This window comes from Kryptolebias marmoratus, linkage group LG5 (genome assembly GCF_001649575.2).
Source record: "Kryptolebias marmoratus isolate JLee-2015 linkage group LG5, ASM164957v2, whole genome shotgun sequence".
NCBI classification, from domain to species: Eukaryota; Metazoa; Chordata; class Actinopteri; order Cyprinodontiformes; family Rivulidae; genus Kryptolebias; species Kryptolebias marmoratus.
In genome coordinates, this window is record NC_051434.1 from 4798918 (window position 1) to 4818282 (window position 19365).

General features: G+C 36.5%; 1 protein-coding gene across 5 annotated transcripts in view; it reads right to left on the bottom strand.

Annotated features, from left to right (window-relative positions):
• The window catches only part of LOC108243952 (semaphorin-6D), a 141154-nt gene that overhangs the window by 25108 nt on the left and 96681 nt on the right, over positions 1–19365 (bottom strand). For all 5 annotated transcript variants that reach the window (XM_037975694.1, XM_017429723.3, XM_017429725.3 and 2 more), the window contains 6 exons: positions 18657–18784; positions 17143–17274; positions 16880–17035; positions 14971–15144; positions 14745–14885; positions 12194–12271 (listed from right to left, as the gene is read on the bottom strand). In XM_037975694.1, coding sequence (XP_037831622.1) covers positions 12194–12271; positions 14745–14885; positions 14971–15144; positions 16880–17035; positions 17143–17274; positions 18657–18784 — 809 coding nt within the window. The remainder of the gene's footprint in view (positions 1–12193; positions 12272–14744; positions 14886–14970; positions 15145–16879; positions 17036–17142; positions 17275–18656; positions 18785–19365) is intronic.

Sequence of the window (19365 nt, forward strand, 5' to 3'; positions counted from 1 at the left end):
CACCTGCTCGAGGTGAGAGAAATCCTTTAACTGGTAAAAACTAGAAGATACAATTCTGCAAATGCTTCAGTGTCTGCTTTATTTCAGTAAATGGAAGACAAAGGATAGTTTTGCTCTTTAATCCTAATTCTACACTCTGTACTTGAAGTTGTTTTGATTAAGTCAGTTTAAAAATCACCGATACTCTAACATTAACAATACCCAGTGCTTTGTCAGTGCATACAGTTTTAATAAAATCTATGCTGCAAAAAAAATGTATTTTAGATTGAAACCTTGCATAAAGTCAATGTGAAGGACATAATTGTAGCATTAATAAGCTAAAATGTGAAATACTTGCAAAAATTATTGAGTTTTCTTGAGGTTTTACAGTTTGTTCAAACAAAAAATATTTTAAAAAATCGTCAGGATGGACTTCTTCAGATCTAAAATCTGAGGATTTTTTTGGTGAAAGTTTGACTGAAATAAAAAAGTTCTGACTTCATAAAAGTTCAGACTCAACAAATTCATTTGATGCATCATTATACAAACAGCAACAAAGCAAATAAACACTGGTACTCTTTTTTTAAGCTAAAATAGAAACAACTGAGTCGACCATCTTGCTTTTAAACTACTCAGTTATGATTTCTATGTTACTTTAGTTTTATATTTTTAGATGTCGTGCAGGACTACGGGAACCACCAGTTAATTTGCATCTTTACAGCAATTTTGTGGGCTTCCTTTTATTTAAAGAAGTGACAAAAAAAACAGGCCCAAGCATTCCTGCTGACATTATCAATCATGGGTAAATTATATTTTCCTCGATGTTGGACTACTTTGAGTTTTTTGTTTAACTCTTTTTTTTTTATGAGTTTGATCTTTAATGACTCTCCTTCCATCCAAAATCAAAAGAAACATTTGGCAACAATCCACTGAACATCTCAGAAGAATAAAACATTGAGAGGAAGTTGACAGGATGTTTCTGGAGGTGGTGGATTATATTTGAAAAAAGCATATCAGAGAAAGAAAAAAGTACTTTGTTTGTCAAACTGCTGTGATCTGTGACAGAGCCATTCATCCCTCTGATGACATTGAGCTCATATCCTTCTTTGTCTGGAAGATTGTGCTTTTTATAATCTCATTCTGCCTGTACTGACAAAAACTATTTTCCACAAAGATGAAAGAAAGCATTTGTTTGATGAACCATAAAAAGAAGAAGAAGAAAAAACCTGCTGTTAGTCTTTACTTGCTTTTCATTCATTGACATTTTTCAGTTTTCCTGATAATAGTCTGCAAACTTAATTTCTTGCAGTCGTTTTAACCCTTTTTTCCAAATCATTAACTTATCAGCTCTTACAATATACTTACTTCCTCCACTGTTTCATGAAATCACTTTTTCCCCGTCATCCATCTTCCCTAATATCTCAGTTATATCCGATTCCTCTCACCCTTGTTTTGTTTTTGCACCTCAGCAGATTTAGTGGTGTGATGCCGCAATCAAAAGTTAGTGTCTCAGCAGACTGCACTGGCTAAAAGTAGGGTGAGCACAAATGTCCATTCACACACCAAATGTTGTGTTAAAAAGAACTGAAGCGTGGCTCAGAATTATTTGGATAACCCCTAGGATGCTGGTGTTCTGCCACAATACATGCATCAATAGGAACTTAATTTTTGTGATTGTCAGTTAAAAGAAACACTATTTCAAATAAAAGCATTTTGTGTCACACATGGAAGACTAACATTTTAGTTAGGATTTTAACTGGCAGCCAAACTACAGCAACACAAGCTCACCAACTTGTAACATAAGGACAATATGTTTAAAAGGCAGTGGGGATGTAACACAATAAATACCTATTTAATTGAATTTCCAGCAGGCAGAGCATGGCTCTACAGCTGCATGTTGCTTCGATGTATTTGTTTTCATAATGATTTGCATTTACTGTCTCAAGTCTTAAAGGAATAATTCACATGGCTTCCATTTAAGTGTCTTGAGTTCAAGTTCCTTTAACTGCCCAAAGAAATCTGTTATTACCCAAAACTAGTTAAGTAACTTTAGGAAAATATTGTTTTATTTTTAAAAAATCATTCTATGTCAAAGACAGTTTTTTGCCGTTTTACATCACAGCCACCAAGGGCAGAAAACATCTGGAGTCTCATGAGCCTTACAGCTGAACGACTTTAAGATGACTGTGTGACAGAAACTATGAGGGAAGTCAAGCGTTAGTTTCCAAAACAAGTTTTCTGCTGTTTTTGTGCGCTAAATGACCTTAAAGAGATTTTAAAATATGTATTTATTCTGTTCGCGATGAGTTCATTCAGATTCATGACGTCTGCAGGGTCAGACATCTTGAGACTTGACTTCATTCTTTGATTTGTGTCCTTAATGAAAGAGGAACTAGCTTGAAAGGTACTCATTGCTAAGTTATGAAGACTGGTCAAAAAACAATATGCAGATTTTTTTTTCCTCATATCAATGGTAAATATGTCCTTAAATGTCCTTTAAATAATTTGGACTTTCAAATACCTCAAATATTCCATGAACAAAATCAAATGCATTGAGAGGAGGACTGAAACTTACAGAACTTGATACGTGAATGAAATTTCAGGCCTAGTTTGGACTTGATCTTAAAACTTCAAATGATTTATTGGAATCTAAAATACTCTGTATTCTCCAGCTGACTGACTGGAGACCTCATTTGGTTCAGTCACAGCAGGACAGAACATTAGAAGAAGCTCACTAAATAGACAATATCGATTTGACAGGAGAGTAAAATGTGTTGGAACAACTTTAGGTGAAATAAATGTGTCCTGAAACTTAAATAAAGACCTACTTCACACTTAGCTTTTTAAAGAGAGGCTTCACAATAGTGGCCATGTTTTGCATTACGATATGATACATTCCCCCCACATAGACATTAGCAAACATCCTCTATATCTTTTTGTTTATGCTGTTTTTTATTTTAGTTATATACACAGCAAGGAAAATAAGTTTGTAGAACATTTAGAGCATATTTATTGGAAGATACAAGTTTGAATTTCAAATGAAATAATTTGATTCCCTCTTCTCCCTCACTCGACTTTATATCTCTGTACCTCATATTTGCTAACTCCTCCACCCCCTCAGCCACTCAATATTTATCTCCCTTAATGCTCATTCTCTCTCTCCCCATTGCCATCTTTCTGTTTGAGCTTCATTTCCACCAGCGTGGGTTGAGCTGTAAGTGAGGAGAAAAAGAGAGAACAGGAGGAGGTCGATGCGACGGTGAGCCGCTATATATCCCAACCGCTCTCAGGCACCTGAACGCCTCGCTCATCTAGCGGGGAGCGACTCGGAGGAGGGGATGAAAATAGACTCAGTTATAAAATGCAGCCAAGTTATCAGACGCTGGTGTCGCTGCATTGTGATTTCATGTTCTCTGTGTTGAAGCTTTGCAGTGGAGGCGTTAACGGCTCTGAGAGACCGTGAAATGTAATTGAGATGTATACGTGGCTGCAGCAGCTTTCTGTTAAAGCAGCGGGGTTCAATCCTGGTCCTCCAGGGCCACCGTCCTGCATGTCTTAGATGTTTCCCTGCTCTTCAGAAGGTCTACAACTTCTGCAGAAGCCCGTTAGTCACTCATTCATTCAAATCAGGTGTGTCAAAGCAGCGGAACATCTAAAACATGCAGGATGGTGGCCCTCCAGGACCAGGACTGGACACCACTGTGTTCAATGAACACTTAAAAGGTTCTGCAAGCTTTGGAGAAGAAAGGTATTGAGTCGTTGACTTGGAAAGGATCTAGAGAAATGACCAATGACTATATCAACACTTATGTTACTTAAAACATCTTAGGATTTGGGCAAACTTTGAATCAACTGACCAGAAATACTGTCAGTTCAACAACAGAAAAAAAAAAAGATTCTACACATTTTTTAAGGGTTTTAAGGTTATTTAGGGTCATTCAAAACTACCTAAAACTTTAACTGAGTCAAATAACTTGTGTTATTTTGAACTGGTTTAATATATATATATATATATATATATATATATATATATATATATATAAACAGAAAAAAAAATAGAATTCTTTTATATACATATTTTGTCCATCTTTTGTTATGGTTCCTCTTATTAGATTGTTCTTTCAGTTTTGCTTTTATCCGTTTTGCTTCCTTTCTTTTTGTTTCTGGTTTTCATAAACATTTACAATTATGCTTGTCAGACTAACTACTACTGACTGCACCGATTTACCTACTTAGCCACTATTTATTAGCTGCAAGCATTAATGAACTAACTTAAGTCATAATGTTATGAAAACTCACTCACACACTAAATGTTTACAACCATCAAGTCAACACCAAACGATGCAACAAATTAACTTCATGACTTAAATCCCCCTATTAGTCAATCTGATTTATGATTTTATAATTTGTTTTGTTTTATGTCCTGTTGTCTCATTTTATTATTTATGTTTTATGTACTGCAATTAAAATAAGTTAGAAAACTGAAAATATTTTTTTCAAAGAATCTGTTAGTGTTGAAAGTTGCTCGTCCAGTTCATAGTTTTCTTGTCAGAATGAGCTCCTGCTCTTCTGTGACCATGGATGACATAGTTTTACGGAGGACTAAAACACCCAATTTTCTGTAATTTTTGGCATTTTAGGCTCTTGATAGAACCGAACATTAATAAACACCAGTTTCAACCAAATCGTAATGATGTTCCTGCACAAATAACAGGTTTAAAACCACCTAATTGCTCCAATATTAGAATGTGGGAAGGAGCTTAACATAAGATTTGGAGAAGCTGTTAAAGATGCTGATGTAAGAGCTTTTGGGTGTGTATAGATGATGTAAGAATATGAGAAAGAAATAACTTTAGAAATTTCCCTGGGGGTAAGAGTTTTATTTTAAAAAAAATTATCTTCTTTAGAATCTGTTCCGTTTGCTACAGCGCATCAGAAAATAATTTTGTAAAAACAAAAAACAATTAATTAATAAATATTTCTTACATCTTTGTAGTTAATGAGTTTATTGTGCAGAGGATGAGAAGTGAGACAAATGTTACAGCATGAACTCTTGCTGCTAATCACAGCTGTAGTGCTGGTATAAAAATCAAGAGATTTTTTGTTCTAATTTTGACTAAAGATTGGACACCACACCATATGGGGAGGACAGGTCGTCTTTTCATTTGTATCTCTCTCCATCTGCCTCCTCTTCTTCAGTCTTGTTAAAATTCTTCAGTTTGTCTGCATTTTCTGCCTTCAACTAATGTTATGTAAGCTGTTATCTTTTTCCTCTTCGGCTCTTTCTATTCTTACTTCATCATCCTTTCCCTTTATCCATTTCTTCTCCCTGGAGGAAATCTTTCACTTATCAGCAGAATTTTGAGAAACTGAACTCACTTTCAGCTCAGAGATTTTCAGTCGAGCGAAGCTCTGAAAAATCTCTCTCTGTGGAAGCCGTTCTGTTTTAATGCTTCAATCAGCTGGACTGAGGTCGTGATTTGGTTTGATAAAATTAAGTCTCATATATGTTTAAAAACCCTGCTAGTATGTTTAGGTCAACATGATTCAGACATTAAAAGTCTACAAGATGATGGAGTAGTACTCCCTTGAGTTAAAACTGTCCCTGGACCAGGAATATTGATTATAAATATAAAAAGTTTAGAGAAAAACAAAAAACTAAAGAACCACAATGATTTAAAAGGCAAACCTCACTAAGAGGCATGTGATTGGCACAGTTAGGTGGGAATAAACCACAGGAGTTTAAAACAACCGAATTGGAACTCAAAACAACCACAAAGTGGAAAATTACCACACAAATGTCTAAAATCAACCACTAAGAGGTGAAAATTGATCCCAAAAAAGGAAAGGTTTATACTGAGAACTTACATGGAAGCAAACACGCCTAAAGAAAATGCAAAAATGGCTACAACACCACTTATTAAAAGAATATTTTAAAAGTTAAAACTTCTAGATATCAACATATGCTGTGCTCCTAAAAGAACAGTTTTGGTTGCCTTAGTTGCCAATATCTCGGACAAATTGGCAACTTTTTTAACCCTCATCTTCTCTTTAACATGTGACAACATCCAGCTAGAGACAATTGATGTAGGTGTCTGTTCAGATATGAAAGATTGGTGAATTTTCTGTTCATGAATAAGCCTTAATTGTGAGGAAAAAAAAGAGAAAAGGTTTCTGGGATGAGCTCGGTTTAGTTTCGCCTCCTCTGTGTCTCTGACAGAGTTGCTGGAGTTGCAGGACAGGGACATTCGCCTCCACTGCATGTAGTCGGAGGGTTTGATGTTAACAGAAGCAGAAGGAATGAAGGATGAGTGGTTGTTGGGACTTGCATTACTGTGATGTTATCTTCACTGATGCTAATGGAGAATAATCACTGAACTTGGTCAAACTTCCCTTCGCTGCTTCACGGAGTGTGAGAGACGAAAACAAAGTCCGTACCCGACAGGCTCTTCAGTTTATCAGACGAGTTGTACCACATTATGATGTTTATTACAGAGAATGATGCTTGCTGGCAAATTACGTGAGAACCTGAGACTTTTGGTGGATCAGAGTGGAAGTTTTAGAAGGAGAGAAGTCACTCATGTTGCAGTTTTCAGATCTTTTTTCTGTGTGTGTCACTGTCAGTCAGTCTCTTTCCATCTCTGCCTTTCTGAACAAAATGTATCTTTTTATCCTGCATGCTGCTCTGTCACTTCGACTCCGCCTGATCTCACTGTTGTCATCTCAGAAACAACATTTGTTTTAATGAATGCAGATTTCTGCAAAAGCAAAGAGAACCTTGAACAACCATTTATTTAATTTCATTAAAGGGCAAATAAAGCCAAAGATGGTCATTTGAACTGTTTTTTAAAATCTTAATTCTTCACTCGTAGAAGAAAATGCAACCGAGACAACAAAACAAAACTCGAACCTTAAAATGAAAACTGTCTTTCTTTAACTGCCTGACTGTATGTTGTCTCTCTCATTTCCTCAGCTTTTAACTTTGACACAGACACTGCTCTTGTTTTGTAATTCTCCATCTCCTGTTTTTGCTCTCTTTCTTCTTCCTTTCCAGCTCTTGCATCACAGCCTCACTTCCCCCCTCAGTTTCCTTCCTCGCCTCTTTTTCATCTCAACCTGCTCATCCTGTCCATTTTAATCTTCCCGCAGCGTCTCCTCTGTGCTCTGTAGGCTCTGCTGTCTGTAATAAATAGACCAGTTGTGTCTTTTGTGCAGCTGCTGGAAATATTGTTTCCCGTGTCTGTGTGGGGATATGGTGATTTTCTGAGGTTAGCAAAAAAAAAAGAAAATATTTTGACTTTATCTGGCATTCTTTGTCCAGCAGAGTTGGATGGCTTTATTTGAAAAGTTAAATGAAGCAGACCAAAACAAAAGTGCCTGTCTGATCCTGTATAAACTTTATAATGATGTCAGATATTTAAACTCAGAGGCCCGAGAAGATAAAAAAGAAACACCTTCAAAAATACTGTGGTCACCGTTTCCTTACAACTTTTGTTCTGATGAATCCAATGATGTTAAATGTTAGCCACAATCATGAAGCACAAGTCTGTCATTTCATTTATAGCATCTGTTTAAAGCAGAAAAACAACTGGACAAAGAAGAGCAGCTTTAGTGGAAATACAAAACTGAAACAAACAATAAAAAACTAATTATTATTATTACTTTTTAATTTATATGGTCAGGATTAGAAAGATTTTAGTTACTAAAAAAGATATATACATGTTACACTTTTTTCCAGAATATATGACAACCATGTTGGCCCACAGTGGAAAACAATGGGAACAATGGGCCATAAATTTAAAAAATATACACCTAAGAAAGCAGATACTTAGGGTTAGAACATGCAGGATGTGTCACTGGGCTTTAGCCTACTGTCATGTAACCTTTGACCTACACAAATCAAACATTAAAAGTGACCATCTCATCCTGAAAATAGAACCTTGGTAAAAATACTGTATTTCAGACTTATTCTGAGCTAATAGTTTTTCTATACATTATGTTTTATTGTGTTAGATATAGTTGTTTTTTGTTTTAAATAAAACATCATTTAAATTATACTTGGTGCTACTCATTGGTTCAACCTCAGCTGAGGTTGTTTCCACTGTATGCATATAATGACGTACAAACTCTACAGATTTCTGATTGGTCAGAAGAAAACATCACCTGTTAACATGAACAGCAGCTTCAACAGAAGACACTTTGTTTTAGGACTTTGTCTGAAAGTCTGCCATGTAATCTGCAATGCAAGTAACAAATATTTATTTGTGTTAACTTTTTTTTCCCCTTCCGATATAAATCAAGGCAGAGTCTGGTTCTTTCAGGTAACAGGGAGTTTTTAACGGCCTAAAGTTTTCCAATTTAAGTCTTTGGATGAAGAAGTAATGAAAAGAAGAGCTTTTAGTTAATCAACAATGACTTTAACCTAGCCGATGACTGGAGCAGAAGGCTCACCTTCTTTGATCGAGTGTCTATGAAAAGTCGATCTGTTCAAAGACATGCGACCCCCTCGTCTCCTGGCATCGATCGATGTGAGGAGACAGATCAAGAGGAGACAGGCAAATACAAAAGGCTGTCTGCTAAGAAGAGTGGCACATTCAGTCTGAGAGGAGATCAATACGGGGATTATGTATGCCTGCTGGAATATTTGTGTTTGACATTGATTGGGTTTGCATTTGATGGAAGTGTTGGTGCAATGAGACAGCCATGATTTATAAAACAATCTAAAGAACAGGCAAGGCTATGGATCTGACAGAGCACAGAACGACTCAAATGGGCTGAATTTAGAATCAAACTCAATTTTTGTTTTGATCCAATGTACAGCCTTGTTTTAAACGACATAAAGCGTGGGATTTATATTTAAAAGGTATGGCTGCTTTAACATCAGCCAGTTGAAAGGCTTCAGAAAAGATTTGGGTGTTTTATTTGCTAAGTACGCGAAGAAAACTAAGCTAGAAAAGAATGTGAATCCTCCATAATGGGGTCTTGGGTCTAAGTAGGTCAAATTATGTTGTCTGTGAGGAGTCAAGCTGACCCTGTCAAATTATCATTGGTCCTAGACAGCCAGGGGCCTCGGAGATAAAAGGTGCCAGTTAAAAGTGTAAACACTGTCTAGACAAAGAGAAGAGGGCATATGTGTTTATAAAAGCAGCTTAAGAAGAGAAAGCTTTGAGAACGGGACATGCATGCATCCCTAAATATGCTGAACACTTAAATCAGTAAACATCTGTGCCATATTTTAGTTATTTATTATATATATTATTTGTTATGGTTTGTTGCACTTTTTGATTCATCTGTACAAAAAGGAAAATGCCAGCTGGTAACGGCCAAATTATTATGTCAAAACAACCGAGGTACCAAATATTACATGAAAATTGTGAGCGAACCAAATTTAGCTGCTACAGCCTGTACATTTTAAGTGTAAGCAGCTTAAATTAACCAACAGGATCATGCAGAGATGCTTCTTTAGGTGATTTGTAGACTCCCAAAAACCTTCTGTTTAAATCTAAAATCAAACCATGAAACTCCAGCCTGAAGATGAAAGCCTCTGTGGTTTTGCACACAAGCAGGATGAGGCTTAAAAACACACAGATATACAAAGAAACTGTGCAGCAGCTGGCAGCTTTTGAAGCTAAATGTGTTACCTTGTGCCACTTTTTAATCAATAACCCTAAAGTGTCCTGTAGCTCAGCCCCACACTACAACCACCGGTGACAATCAATCTGTGGTTATTAGTTTTTTTTTTTTTTGCCATTCCTTCACTAACCTGCAAATTGAAGTCATAATATTTTCATGCTCGTCTCTTGGGAAAAGGCTTGTTCTGTACCTCAAAGAGCTAAAAATCAACTACAGCCTCCTCATCTTTAAATATCATCGGTCATAAACACCAGCAGGTCGCTGGCTTCAGGAAAAGCAGAAACAGAAAAATCAGTAAACAAATCATGGAGCCTTTGAAACGATTGTGTGAGCAAATTATTCTTTGCAGAATTGTCTTTTAGCTGTGTTGACTTACGGTGGAATGAGACCAAGAGCAGAAATAGGGACTGGGACTTAAGACTGCAGAATCAAAAGTGAGGAAAATATGAATGTGTTGATGTGGAAATTCAATGTGTAATTTTATTATAGTTGTAAAACAGAACAAAAAGAGATAAAGGAAAACTAGACATCACACATTACTTTTGAAATTGGAGCTCTTTCAAAGCTGTGTAACTTGTTTAATTCTCCTTAAGTCATAATTATAACCGAGACTTGAGTCCATCAGTCAGGAGAAATATTCTAAACTTTATTGAGACAATGATGTTTATTTTATTCTTTATGAACCTGTAAACCCTTCTGAAATTAAATTCACTGTCAAATTTAACAAATAAAACATGAAAGTTTGCCCTTTTTTACAAAAACAAAATAATGTAAATGTTCATAGTTTGACTGGAACGGATTATTTGATATTTGTCAGTTCAGGGAAAATGAGGGTTTATTTTATATAAAACCAAATCCATGTAAAGCTGTCTGACTGCAGGAAGAATCCTTCTCTTTCAGCATGAATCTGTGTCACTGCACTGCTCTGGTCTCTGCACCAGTTATGACTGAGTCCAGTGACTTCTGCTCTGAAATGAGCATGCTCCGTGCAGAGGCTGTGCAGAGGCTGTGCAGGAGCGTCGGCAGCATTATCTGCAGATCAGCAGCACAGATCAATGATCAAGAACCAGTGGCACATTAACAGCTAAAATGCCAGCCATCTGCCAGATCCAGGAAGCCGAAGAAGCCATTTCTCAGCAGCAGATGCAGTGTCTCCTAAGAAAACTGTTTCTTTTTTTTTTAAAGAAGATCAGAGTTTCTTCTGCTCTGATTTGTCTGAAAACCTAAAGCATGGCAACAAAATCCTCATTGATTTCTGTGTTAAGGCAACTCAACAAGATACATTTATTATCTAAACAGCATCACACGGATCTAAACAGATTCGTGTGATGCTGTCTTTCCCGTGCTGTTAGATTACAGTTTGTAAGCAATACTGTTGCACAGATTCTTAAAAAAATAAATAACTTGGACATTTATAAAAATATAATATAAATATTTGTGTTTGAAAATAGAGTTAAATCAAAATGCTCTTAGTATTTGTCCAGATGTTCTTTGAAAATGTCACTTTTTTAACCATTTATTTGGGGTAAAATACAAATTTCTAATCTGTCAACCTAAGTCCATGTGAACACTTAAAAATTACAATTTTCTTACTTTTTAGGGCAAAATATATAAAACATTTTCAGTCGTTTGGATATGTCAAAGTCTTAAATAAAAAGACAATCTTTATCGCTGTATTTTATATTTAAATAGAACATGATCATTTATGAATCAGTCAGTGGGACAAAAAAGTTAATGATAAAAAAGCAGCAAACAGACATACATGCAAGAGAAACCCTTCAAAATGTGGATTTTTACCCAGAATATCATGAGACCACAATTTAAAGAGAATGACACATAAATAAATAAACAGCACCATTCAGCGAGGGGCTTTTCTCCAGACAAAACTAAAACATGCTACCATGGCCAACATGAAAACTAAATTGTGATGTTTTGTAACCCACCTCTAGAGTCTCTGAAATGACCTGCCTAAGCATTTATACATTGTTTTTTTTTGTGTGTGTGTGTGTTTTAGCAAACACATTTAGAATGTGTTTGCACTGGAGATTTCCAGCATAAAGTGTGAAAAACAAATTATCTAGCAGCTCTGTGATTCTGTCGTGCTGATGTCGACCCCAAACCACAAGTTTCACCACCCCTGCTGGATATGTTGTTTCAGAAAAAGGTACATCTTAAAAAGGGTTTGTAGTCCTGTCAGATGATGTAGAAAAACTCATTTAAGGAGCTGCTCTGTGCACACTGCTGCCAGCAGCACAAACTGCTGGATGTTTGATTCTGACTCACTGTTTTACTTTAGGTAATTTAGACCAACAAAGTTCACTCAGTATATCCTGCCAGAAATCCTTTTTTACTTTTGTCCCAATTGTGCTTCCTCGAACATCCTTTCACTTTGGCTACAAGTGTTAAAGCACCAAAGATTTACAACCTTCGGATGTTTGACCCTTCAGACAGATAAGCAGAGCCGTCAGACTTTTATTGGCTGTCAGACTGATGATGGCGAAGTGGAATCGGAGGGAGAAAGCGAAGCCCGAGCGCCAGAGTGAAGAAGCGGAAAAAGAAAAGAAAAAGAATTGACACATACTTGAAGCCCGGCGCCATGTTGGCACAACTCCCGGTGCGAAGCCAGATGCAGTATGGATCCCGAGAGGCAAGGCAGGCTCTGGAAAACACAAAGAGAAAAGGGTCATTTCTTCTAAATTATAGACCGACTTGGTTCTTTGAGACTTTCTCATTTACTGATAATCCTTGGACTAATTCCCAAAGAAAACTGGGAATGTTGTACTTGTACTGATCAAATTCCTTCATTATAATTTCTCTTTTGCCGTTTTGTTTTCAACAGTTTAGCCAAGTGCATCTAATTCAACTTAATCTCATCTAATTGATTTGAAAAGTGCTCTGTAGATGCACATTATTAAAATGGCCTCTACAGTCACCTAAACTCTGCCTGACAGAACCATTTTGGGAGGTGCTGGGCCAACAGCATCAACGTTCAACTAAGAGTCTGCAGCAAATGCATAAGGACTGAAATGAAGAAACGTTAGGAAAAAATCTGTTTGAAATGAAAATCTTCATCAAACGGTGATGCTCTGTTAAAGATGGATCAGTGATTCCTTCTTTGACCCGAATGAATCCAGCTGCACCAATAGTGTTTAAGAAAAGGAATTCAATGTGTAATTTTTTAATGGGATATCATAGATTTATTTATTCATTTCCCTCCAGTGAAATAAAGCCACAATTTTAAAAACCCGGCCTGGACCTTCAAATCAACGCATGTTTAAAAACAGGGCTGTTCATTTCAGACCAAGTGGACATTCATATTCCAGCAGCTCAACTAGTCTTTGTTTAGAGACAGTGAGCTGTCATCCTGTCTCTTCATGTTTTACATCAACACACACACACACACACACACACACACGTGTGTCAGCAGCTGCCATTTTGGAGTTGAAGAAAACCTTCAGTGACACAAACAACGGCCACACATTCACAGATCAAGTCTCAAACCCCATCATCTATTCCTAGTCCAGTTTTTTTTCTTACTGATGTCTGTCATTCACACACAAACACACAGCTGACATCAAAACCACCTGAGACAACTCCGTTTGTTCTTACTTGAATTGTCAGAGTCTGGCTGTGGCTCATTATGAAATAAACCAGCTAACCTCCACATCCAGGAAATTAAAGTTTGACAACATAGCTTTTGGAGGTAAAGTGTTTGTAATTCCTGAAACAGAAACATCAGGCGTTGAGGAAAAACTTGAATTTTTGTACTTTATTCTTTATCTCTAATGACACGTGTACTAAAATACTCTAATTGTGTAGTTTTAAGAAGCTAACTAGTCATTCTGTTTTGTGATTTTCAAACATGTTTAATGAAAGCATGAAATTAGAAAACTATAGTGTTTATTGTATCTATTTAAAATAAATAAATAAATGTAATGTCCTACAAGGATTTGTTACGAAATTCAAATATTTTAATAAGAAAGGCTAATGGCATAACAAAAAAAAATTTGTCTTACAGAGTGCTGACATAAGAGGCTTTATTCCCCCAAATATAAAGCTGATAATACTAAAAAATAAAGCAAAATAAAATAAACGTACAATTTTTTTTAAAAATAGTTTTTCCATTTCTTTTTAGAATGAGTCCGCAATACAACTAGTTGCTCTATGAAAAGTTCAAGAACAAAAAATTACAATATTTCAAACTACAACACACAATATATTCCAATATTTCTAAATACTTACATCATTTTAGTAAAAAAAAAGAAAAATGTTAAGAAATTATATATAACTTTGTGTTGGACAAGTGTTTAATTACAAGAAAAAAGTTAAGTTTGAGATGTGCAAAGTATAATTAGATTTGGCATAACATTCCTCGCTCTTTCACAGCTGGTGATAATGTGTGTTATTCATGACTAATGCTAGATAATTTCAATCCAAATTGTATTTTTCAAGTCTTAACAAAATGAGACCTAATGTAGCCACTTTCACATTTATCATGTCTAAATTTCCCTTATTTTGGGGTCCAGATTGAGACCATTTTTCCAAGTCTGTAGCTGTGTGAGAAGAAAAATCAGCAGTAAAAAAAAAAACAATATTCTGACTGGGAACACATGATGGAATTACAGCTGGTGGAAGCCTCTCTGTGCTCCTGCAGCTGTTGCCACACCATACTGGCTGGCTTTCATTCATCCTACTCAGTAATTAAAATGAGCCTGATTAATGTCAATATGTGTGTGTGTGAGGGTGTGTGTGAGGGTGTGTGTGCTTGAACACGTGTATCACTCTCAAGTGATGAATGTGCTCTAGTTTGGGCAGCGAGCTCTGTTCGTATCAGTCTAATGAAGTCTATAATAAGGTTATTTTTATCTTCATATTTTACTATTCAAACTTACAATTCCCCCAGAACACATGTGTATCTATATTATTTATTATGTTACCAAATTAGGGTCCATATTTCAATATAAAAGAGACTCTCTCCATCCCTATTTCTGGAAGGTTTTCCAGAGTTAACAAAATTATAATGTTTTGTCAAATTCAGAAATCTCATGTTTGTCCTGCTGAAAATGGCAGCTTTGATTTAATGTCACAGTATGACCGACTGAGTGCTGTTTTAATCACAGCTAGTTTCCTACCTTTTACAGGCTCCGTGTTGGGTGCAGCGGCTGAGTGGTACTCTAATGACACAGCTGGTGAACGCTACAAACAAAGCGTGGTGATCTTTATCCAGCTCCAAGCCCAGAACCCTCCTGTCCTCCTGACCCTGAACGTTGCACCTGGACACAGACACATTAAAGAAAGATTAGTGTATATAAACCTGCAGCTGCAGCATGCAGGTTAGAAATGAGAGACCAGCAATACTTCGAAGGATTGTAGACGTCGATGTCCTCCAGCAATTTGGATCCAAAGCTGTCATTCGGATGTGTGCTGGCCAACACTTTGAGGACTCGTCCATCGTCTGAGCCGAGAAACATCACTGTCCGGTCCTTGTGGGGGCCGGCTGAAACATCCACCACAATCTGGGTCAGCTTGGACCTGAGAAAAAGAAGGACAAAATTTAATATTTTATGCATCTAAATCAAATCTTAAAGACACCTTCATTAAGATCAGTTCCTTTTATGTATAGCTGATTTACACTTGTTTTTCATCACAATGGGAGAAGCTTAAAGACGGATTAATTGGAGGATTAACCCCCCCAGTTTTCCTAAATATAAAAGTTCCCCAAATGGGAACAGAAAAGTAAAATGAGCTTTGACTTCAATGTAAGGATTTCTTTTGAGTACCAACCTCCCGGTGGTGAAACTGACTTCAGCAGCTGGTAATTTTACTTTCATAAAACTACTGTCATTTTTCCTTGAGTAAAACCAGTTAAAACCAAAAAGATTCATCTGAATGTCTGCTTTTGAAGAAATGTTAGATAATTTTCCTGTTATAAACTGTCAGTAATAAATGGTACCAATCTATTTGAATGATATTGAGACATATTACTTAGGTTGATCAGATGATAAAACAAGATTAAAATCCCTCCTTTGACTTTGAGTGCCTGCACCAATATTTGTGATAATCCATTAATTAAACAATCACGTGGTGGTCTTATCTCTGCTTTGCTTTCATTACTTTTTTTTCCTTCCTGCACATAAAACTCACATCAAAGCGAAACCAAATCCAAGCTCATTTTGTCCCTGGTGCTCTGACTGTCCTACACACTGATGTTATATAAAAGAGTCAGCAGATCTGTGCTGCTCCTTGGATATCTGCATCATCATTATCTGGGTCAGCTCGGACCTCTTCAGCAGAGAGGCTAATTTGAACATGGAATTAAGAATCTCATTCTCATTTCAGACTGGTAATTAGAGTCCATCAGAAACTCATTTGAAATCTGCAGGCGGAGATTAAAAAGGTCATAGAATTTCAGAGCTGTGGAGTTGGAGGGAGACAGAGCGAGAACTTCATGTGAGCCAGCGACTAATCATGGCTGATACCGATGATTATCCTTAAGGCTTCAGGTCGGGATGGTGGAGTCACTGCTGCTCAGAGAACCTGTAATTTCCTAACTTACCTCTTCTGGGTACACTTTACTTTCTCTTCTTTCCTTTTGACCTTTTAGAATTCATTCTGTATTGTCCCAGACTTTCAGAGGTATTTGATTTAATAGTTATCTTGGTGAAATAAAACTAAATCATTTTGCTCATTGGGAACTATACGGTACATACTGCGCTTTAACGTTAAATTTGACTGGAATTCAAAATTAATTCACACCTGTAGATGCAAACGTTGGCTTAAAAAACCTTCAAGGTAAAGACACTTTCTGTTAGATGTTCAATGTAGGTGTAAGCTTCTGAATATGGTGCTTATCTTAAGCAGCAGACTCCTTTTCCTACACCGTTTACAGTAGGTGTTACATTTTTCTAAATTATCTTTTTGCCAGAAAACGACAATCTCAATGGTTGCAGTCTGCATGCATAACCTGGCAACTTTTAATGACTTGGATCATGCACTGAGGCATATCTGCTTTTCTTGTATTTTCTGAAAGACTTTAAAAGGCTCTTTTTTTCACCGAAATATTTCTGCAGCACTATGTGCAAACGTAATGATACAGCCAGCAGAGAAAAGAGGAAGTCTTGTGGCCCCAAACTAGTAGAGTGATAGCTTTAATTGATGATACTGTAAAGTTTAATATTTAATTTTTCTGCTTGTATACTTTGAATCTTAAAGTTTGAATCAATCTCAACAAGCACGTTACAACCAGTGAGAATGTGCTGTATAATACCTGCTGGAGGTCCGGGTGAAGCAGGGCCGGTCGTTGACTGAGGGTACAGCTTCATCCATCAGGGGATATGACTTGATGAAGGTCAGCATCTCATCGGGAAACTGTACCGAAGATTTGTAATCTGAAGCTTGACCGTCACCTGCACAAGTACCGGGCCTGGAGGTAAAAACAAACACTTATAACTGATCTGCTTCAAAACTGCAGCACAGGTCTAAATAGGCCAAGTTCATGTAAACCTGGATTTATTTAGATTACCGTCTCACCTCGGTCTGGGAACACTCTCGTCTGGTACGGGAGTCCAGGATGAGTCACTGGTTCTCTGTTCTTTGAACTTTCCATTGAAAACTTTCTCAATGTCGTCCATGTAGAAGGCACACACTGCTGAGCCTGGGATACTGAAAGGACACAGAGAGTAAGAAATAAAGAGTCAAAACCATTCTGCTGGAAAGTTTGATAATAAAAATGAATGCTGAGACTTTGTGAGTCAAAGACAGCTTAAAAAAACATTAGACATGTTGGAAAAAACTCTCAAAGCTGCAACTAAAATCTGTGAAAATTAAGATCTAAAAAAGAATATATTCAACAAATCATCCCAGAAAAATACTACAAGGGGGTTTAACTTCAAGCAAAACAAGTAGGAACATCCATTATTTAGTAAAAAAGTGATTCTGGTGAGGTATATATGCTAACCTATTTTGTAGCCATTAAAGATTCATATCTGAATCCTGATGATATCCGTCAGAATAAAACACTGACTGGTCCAAACTTCTGCCTTGATCTTAATTGTTTTTGTTTTACTTAGTATTTTACAAAAATCCATCATAAAGGCCATAAATCTGTCTACAGTTTTAAAACACAACCTATTTATCAAATTCAACTCTTATGTAATCCAAACAGTTCAAATGAAGACCGATGGTACACTAGAGACTTTTATAGCGAGGACAGACCCCTTTACCATCGAATCAACACAATCTTAACACACTGAGAAGCAACTAAAGAGGTCAGTTTACTAAAAGAAAAAAAATACAAGCGCTTTGAGGAAAGAAAGAAATAATGAAATAAAATGAGAAATGGGAGATTATTGAAAAATAAGGGAATAGAGAACTCACCAAATTTCTATTTCCATTTTGCATATTATGTAAATCTCTACATGTGAAGACCCTCTTTGACATTTTATTATCCCTGACCCAAATTTTAGCATGGACCCACTTCCAACATGAAATCTTAAACTAAGTCCCAAGAGTAAGAACCTGTACACCACGTGCTCGGTTTTTAAATGATGTCCTCATTTCCATAAATGTCCCCGACTGAAAGAAATGGCTTTGCTTCTCAACCACAACCAAAAACCTCCATTTAAAATAAATGTTCCCACATTTTAAATATTTCTTTTTATTTACATGCTATTTTTCACCCAAAATAACATCTTATAGTCTGTATTATTCTTTCATGCTTGGTAAAATACCACTTTAAAAATCAAATGTCTTCTTTATTAAAATATTTTTTCTGGGAAGGAAAAAGAAAAATATCCATGCTAAAATATTTCTGAACTACAATCATCATTTGAGCCTCCTTAATTCATATGTAATTGTTGCTTCAACTATATTTTTTCCTAATACACAGATTATGATGAAACATCTAAACACAAAGATTTATCTAAAGATGCCGCTTCTATAAAAAAAAAAAGAAGCAAATAAATAACTTCCCTCAAACTAAAAATGCCCGAGCATTCATCACAGATATCAGCGTATGAACACCTATTACAAGCTTTAGACGTTACCTGTTGGCCTGAGTGGTGAAGACTCCGATAACCGCAGGTCTCTGATTGATCTGCAGCACATTGGTGAGAGACTGAAGAACGTCAAAGTAGAAGAAGGAGTCTCCAGGAACTGAACAATTCAATCGTGCCTGAACACACACAAGCAGGGTTTGTTTAAAGATGGTTAAACACTCCGAGGAGTCCTGATACATTAAAAAAGAAACTAACCAATCAGAGTTTTCAGCTGGCTGCAGTCAGTGCAGAGTATTAAAGATCGGAGCAGCCGAAGGCCGATTTAAGGAGACGATTTGTTTGTTTGGCTAATGAAAAGTGACAAAATGTGAAGAATTGTGGGTTAATGCTTATGTAGGGTGTGTCTGATAGTGAACAGTAGGAATAACTTAGGGTTCCTATCCATTTAATTAGAAACACTTGAGTGATAAAACTGTTTTCTTTTGTTTTATTACACAGCTTCCTGCTCGTATCTGTGATGGTTAAAAGTCAATGCAAGCTACTAGTGATTAAAAACATTTAATTATTAAAGAAAATAAGTAAAACATTATTATTATTTAAGTGTTTGCTTGTGTTGTGCGAAAAAAGCACCCGTCTCAAGAAGTGCATTGAAACAAAGGCATGTTGTGAAGTGTTACAACCCTGTGATCCCTACAGATACACTAAATTTTAATTGGCTGAATATGCTCAGGTGTAGCTGCTGCAGATTATCTTGACC